This window comes from Centroberyx gerrardi, chromosome 12 (assembly GCF_048128805.1).
Source record: "Centroberyx gerrardi isolate f3 chromosome 12, fCenGer3.hap1.cur.20231027, whole genome shotgun sequence".
Taxonomy (NCBI): Eukaryota; Metazoa; Chordata; class Actinopteri; order Beryciformes; family Berycidae; genus Centroberyx; species Centroberyx gerrardi.
The window spans coordinates 26,185,130-26,191,201 of record NC_136008.1 but is presented as its reverse complement, the minus strand read 5'-3'; the positions used below and the strand labels follow the sequence as shown (position 1 = coordinate 26,191,201).

The 6,072-nt window shown below is 44.6% G+C and overlaps 1 protein-coding gene across 2 annotated transcripts; it reads left to right on the top strand.

Annotated features, from left to right (window-relative positions):
• The first annotated feature begins 311 nt into the window (after positions 1-311).
• irx1a (iroquois homeobox 1a) lies at positions 312-5,487 on the top strand. 2 transcript variants are annotated; one of them, XM_071915749.2, is made up of 4 exons: positions 312-839; positions 2,383-3,484; positions 3,930-4,005; positions 4,965-5,487. In XM_071915749.2, the coding sequence occupies exons 1-4, from the start codon at positions 597-599 to the stop codon at positions 5,020-5,022; spliced, it is 1,479 nt and encodes a 492-aa protein (XP_071771850.1). In that variant the 5' UTR covers positions 312-596; the 3' UTR covers positions 5,023-5,487. The 2 variants fall into 2 exon arrangements, with proteins under 2 accessions (XP_071771850.1, XP_071771849.1); XM_071915748.2 differs by having other exon boundaries at positions 4,947-5,487.
• Positions 5,488-6,072: the final 585 nt, after the last annotated feature.

The following is a 6,072-nucleotide window of genomic DNA, read 5'->3' as shown; positions in this document are numbered from 1 at the left end:
CATACAACAATCAAAGCCTTCGGTGAATGGACTCTAATGCTTGAACATTTAACATACAATAAGTCCAAACACGCAGAGAGAGAGAGAGAGAGAGGGAGAGAGAGAGAGAGAGAGAGAGAGGGAGAGAGAGAGAGAGTGGCCCCAGCCAATGTGCTCACTCTATATCCACATTATCCACATTGCTCCAAACGAGGAGGAGCTTGCAGGCTCAAGTAGGGGATGCCAATCAAAGCATCAACTTCAAATTGTATCTGAGAGATCAGCCCGGAGACCTCGGGGCCAGGCGCGTCAGTCGGAGCGCAATTGTTGATCAGATCACATCCAGCGGACTTTGCAGAGAGAGAGAGAGAGAGAGAGAAAGAGAGAGAGAGAGAGAGGGGGGAGAGAGAAAAGAGAGGAAGCCCGAGATTTAAGGAGAAGAGCGGCTTGTTTTGACTGTATACCTTTGTGTGTCTGTAGTAGCTGCGACTTTGGCTTAAAACACTTTCCCTTTGACTCCTCTGGGTTTCTTCTTTTTTTTTTTTCTACGCACACTTTTTTTTTTACGCACGGTTTTGTCGGGCGATATAGCTGTGCGACTTCTTTCGGCGGTGGAGATGTCTTTCCCCCAGCTGGGCTACCCGCAGTACTTAAGTGCCTCCCAGGCGGTCTACGGGAGCGAGAGACCGGGGGTGCTGACGCCCTCGTCCCGCGGAGGAAGCACCGAAATCGGGGGGAGCCCGTCCGCCACGGCGGCGGCGGTCACGTCGGTGTTGGGCATGTACGCCAACCCGTACGCGCACAACTACAGCGCTTTCTTGCCTTACACCAGCGCGGACTTGGCTCTTTTCTCGCAAATGGTAAGAAGACGGGCTGTTTTTTTATTTTTGGTTTCTATTTAAACATTTGTGTTTTATAGACAGTGGTTTGTACTAGTTGTTCCCACTCCATAAACGCCTCCCGGCGTCTAGAAAACAACACATTTGCTTCCAAGACACTCTAACAAAAGTATAGGAAATGAGAACAATGCATTCTAGCATGCCTGATATTTAATATTATTAATTTACTCCAGTTTTGGCTGTTCAAATGGCTTCTTTAGCCGAGTTGGAAATGTGAGGAGTTTGACCGATTGCATTTCATTGGAACAGGAAAAAAAAATCAGCCGCAGGATTATTTGTTTACCTACGTGAACGCAGGTTATATTAATAAAAGCTGTAGCTAACAAATCTGCTGTTATTATCGCATATTGTTGTACTGATCATGCGATGAAGATTCATACATTGTCATGCAATTTAAAAAAAAATAATTTGACCGAAGCAACCCATGCTATGGGCCTGCGTGCGTTTTAGCAAGCATTATGAAAAGAAAATAAAGTTTATACCCAGTTTTAAACTCAGGCCTGCTGATGTTAATCAATCCATTTAAATTAATCTAGACCATGGAACAAAAGCGTATAAAGATTGCCTACTATGTGTTTTAATCGTGTGCGCTTTATTTTGTGTTTGTAGCATGCCATAATAATATATCCTTCTCTATTTTGTTGCAATGCCAAGGCAAGTGGGCTGTTACAGTGTCTTAATGAAGAATTGTCATGGACATATATGGGCTTAAAATACTTCTAGTAGTAATAATAAACTTGCTGTGTGGTTATGCAGTTTTGGCTCATGTCTAGATGCATCAGGCCTAAAAGTGCAGCACTGTTTGTGAAACTGGGCTACAGCTTAGTGACTGTCCAAAACGATTAGCTGTCACCCCACAATCCAAACTTCTTCACTTGAGTTCACCGATACGATTGAATATTATGTCCAACGCGAATAAAGACGATAGGGGGGATTAAACATGTATAATCCGGCACGAAAGTGTGTATCGTGGCATGCTGCGAAAACTTCACCTAGGCCTTCAAACTGCTTTGACACACTTCAAGAGGGTGCAGGGGGATTTGGCTGCAGTGTGCAGGGCATGTGTGTGTTCAGCATAATGCAGCGAGGCTCCTCTTGTTTTTCTTAACTTTGCCTGCATGCAGTGTTGTGTTAATAGGCTGATAATTATGAAATTTGTTGGCTAATGTCTCGGCTTGTGTGTGTAGTTCACGCTGCAGGCGCAGGTGTCATGGGCCTAAAGCATGTGGCATGTTGCAAGTTGAGAAGAGAAGCTTATTTGTGGAAAGTTGGAGTCAGGTGCAACTGCAACTCTTGGAATTTTTGACAGAGGCCATTTTCACTTATTTGAATTGCCTCTGGGTCTAGTTACTATGTATACAATAGCCTAAGTGCAGCCCCTATATTGACAAAAAATCAATCCGTTAAAAGCTTTGTATTTTAGAATGCAGCCTATGAATTACGCATTATGCATATGAATAGGCCGGGTGTAATAACCCATTATCTCATATCCCAACTCTTTCAGGGATCCCAGTACGACTTGAAGGACAGCCCCGGCGTCCATCCTGCCAGCTTCGCTGCCCACACCTCCCCGGCCTTCTACCCATATGGCCAGTTCCAGTACGGGGACCCGGCCAGGCCTAAGAACGCCACCCGGGAGAGCACCAGCACCCTGAAGGCCTGGCTCAACGAGCACAGGAAGAACCCGTACCCGACCAAAGGGGAGAAGATCATGCTGGCCATCATCACCAAGATGACCCTGACGCAGGTCTCCACCTGGTTCGCCAACGCCAGGCGGAGGCTCAAGAAGGAGAACAAGGTGACCTGGGGCACCAGGAGCAAAGAGGACGAGGAGGACGGGAACTTGTTCGGCAGCGGGGACGAGGCGGAGAAAAACGAAGACGAGGAGGAGATCGATTTGGAGAGCATAGATATAGACAAAATCGACGATAATGACGGGGATCAAAGCAACGAGGATGACGATGATAAATCAAACGAGGGGAGCAGGGACCACAGGGGCGGCGGCGGGTCCGGTGGAGAGCTGGACAGCTTGGAGAAAAGACGGGCCTTCGCCCTGCAGGCCCACGAGGCCTTCGACAAATCTAAGAGCGGCATTTCAGTTCACCAAGGGAGTAAGGAGACCTCGGACGGCAACAATAACAACACCACGAGAGTTTTGTCCCCGGACAGGCCCGGGAGCTTTCCCCTCCCGACTAACAATAAGCCTAAAATATGGTCCTTAGCTGAGACCGCGACTAGCCCCGATAGTTCCACCCAGAAACCCACGTCCCCTTGCGGCCCCGCGGCCACCACTCACCCCTCAGCGCCCCACCACCAGATCCAGACCCACCCGGCCTTCCTCCCCAGCCACGGACTGTACACTTGCCAGATTGGGAAGTTCCATAACTGGACGAATGGCGCTTTCCTGGGCCAGAACTCCCTGCTGAACGTGAGGTCGTTTCTGGGAGTAAACCAGCACCATCACCACCACCACCACAACCACCACTTGCCGGCTCAGCAGCAGCAGCAGCAGCCGACGTCGGTGGTGGTGTCGCCGGTCACAGCTGCGGCAGCGCTCAGCAACGACAGCAAGGCCCCGCAGGAGAGCCACAGTCCCAAGCACATAGGTAGGGAAATAGTTTCTACAGCAAATGTTCCATGTAAGACAATTCATAGGCTATGCATGCTAAAAGTGCTAAAAGTGACTGCTACATATTATATGCTGCAAGCGTATATAAGTATTATATTTTGAATATAGTGAGTGGAACCTGTGTGCAGTGTATTATGTCTCATGGTACGACTCATGCATGTTTTTATATATTTATATGATGAGAACGATACAACACTGTGCACACGCATGCACGCACTCATACACGTACACGCACACAGCACGCACGCACCCACAATGTCCATAACGTACATAAACAACACATGTAGGCTACATGCAGTGTGTTTATGTCTAGATATAGATATTTATTTGTATTTTTTTTTATTATAGGCCTCAAAGACAATTATGGGCGTTGTATGCAGCATTCCTTTATTGATGAGTGTTATTGTTTCTTTCAATTTTAGACCATGAAAACGGTGTAAGATCCGATTCGCCTCCATCGCAGCCCCTGAAGCCTTCCTTTCGACCCCTCCATGACAGGTGAGACAAGTTTTGCAATTGAGGTTATACTTTAAAAATGTTTTTTGTATTCTTGGAAATCCACTGGCATCAGAAAAATATCAGCCACAGCCTTTTTATTTAAATGTAATACGGCATTGAATTGTTTTTCAAAATTGTTTTCCCCCACAATATTTATAACAATGCATAAAATAATTAAAATGATTGACCATTAACGTGGCCGCCTAACGTGAGGCCCCATGCAAATATATCTCACCACGCAATCATTCGAGAAATTAAAGATAATTATAGGCGATGCAAGCAATATAACAAATTCCCTAAAATAAGGCTCACGTTTACATGCGTTTGACATGTTTGAGAAACGAGTCCCTCGCTCTATTTTAGTTTACTTTTGTGGGTGACAGGGGGTCTCGACTCCCCCGTCCCACACCTCCCGTTAATTCCTTCCCTCTGGGGGGAAGAGAGCGGCTACTTATCAAGTCACCGAGTAAAACGGGCTCTGTCTGGGCTGTGTGCTTTCCCTAAAGACCCCTGGGAGAGCCGGAGCCCAGGGGAGCGCTCTGGCAGAGAGATAGAGAGAGGGACAAAAAAAAAAAAAGTTTACCCCAGTTTCAAGTGCTACAATTCTCTCTCTCTCTCTCTCTCTCTCTGGAAATAGCATGGCATTTAAGTGAATTCTATAGCTGTTATATTGGTTGCACTGAGAGATTTTTTTTTCCCAGACACTAAAATATTTCCGATTTGTAACATTATTATTATTATTGTTATTATTAACATTATCACTATTATTATTATTATTGGAAAGTGGAATATAGAGAGTCAATTGGAGAGGGAGGGGGGTTGTCTATAGTCTGTTTCAAATCAAAATGTTTCAGCCCAGACACTTGAGCTGCATATTGAAACCCGCTGTCCAAACACGGCGGGGGTATTTATCTACCTTTTCTGTATTATTCCTCATCCAGATCCTCTCTGCCTTCCAGCGCCAGGAGTCCACCAGACGCCACGCAACGGGTCCTCACCGCTCTCTCCACGGCTTGATCAAGACATATTTTTTTTCTGCTTGGAAAAAAAAAAAACAAGAAAAGAAAGAAAGACAGAAAAAAAGACTTTATACACACTCCCTAAAAAAAAGGACAATGAGAAATAACCTAATGCAGCGTAGCATTCAGTCGGTACAGAACAAATGGCGTAATTTGGTAATATCCTGTGGATGGATGGATTACTTCCTCTATTGTTGTGTAGCCTATAATCGCGCCTATAATGTTACTCTCTCTACCCCCCTCCACTTTGCCCAGGCAGGCTGGGACATTTTGGTAGGCTTTTTATTTTTTATTATTATTATTATTATTATTATTATTTTTGTTTTTTTTTGTCTCTATCTTGTGTTTTTGGTGTCCTTCCTTTAATGTAAATACCAAGTGATTTAAATTTGTAAATAGGAAGCGTTGAAGGAATTTGTCCAGATCGTATATTTTGCCTAATAAACTAAATGAAATTATAGAGAAAACCCAACGAATATTTCCAAGCCTATATTTTCTTTTTCTGCTTTTATTTTTGGAGTTGGAAGTCATCTTATGGAAAAGGTTTTTAAAGAAGCTCACATTATTATTAGCCTATTACTATTATTATTACTACTACTATTATTATTATTATCATTATTATTATTGAAACAATTCAGATGGTATTCTCAAAACAAAACCTACTGACACCGATTTTATTTCAAGAAGGGTGGGAATGGAAAGAGAGAGAGGGGAGAAAAAAAATACATTGCCAGTCTGCAACCAGGCTTAATTTTATTCAACTTCGGGAGGGAAGCAGCGTGGATGCATTGAGGTGCTAATAAGTGTCCAGATGGTTGCTGGTGACAGAAAATGGACAGGAGCAGCTGGGAAGGTCATTAAGTAATAATATGGGAACGCCCAGTCCAAACAAAATCAAATGGTTAAAATCTAATCTGTCAGAGGGAGAAGTCGATTCGATGATAAATTATTAATATTTTTTTCTTTTTTTGGGGGGGAGGGAGGGAGGGGAGGGAGGCTGACATTGTTGGCCTTGTGGAGCAGGGTCAGTGTGTTTTTTGGGGGTCCG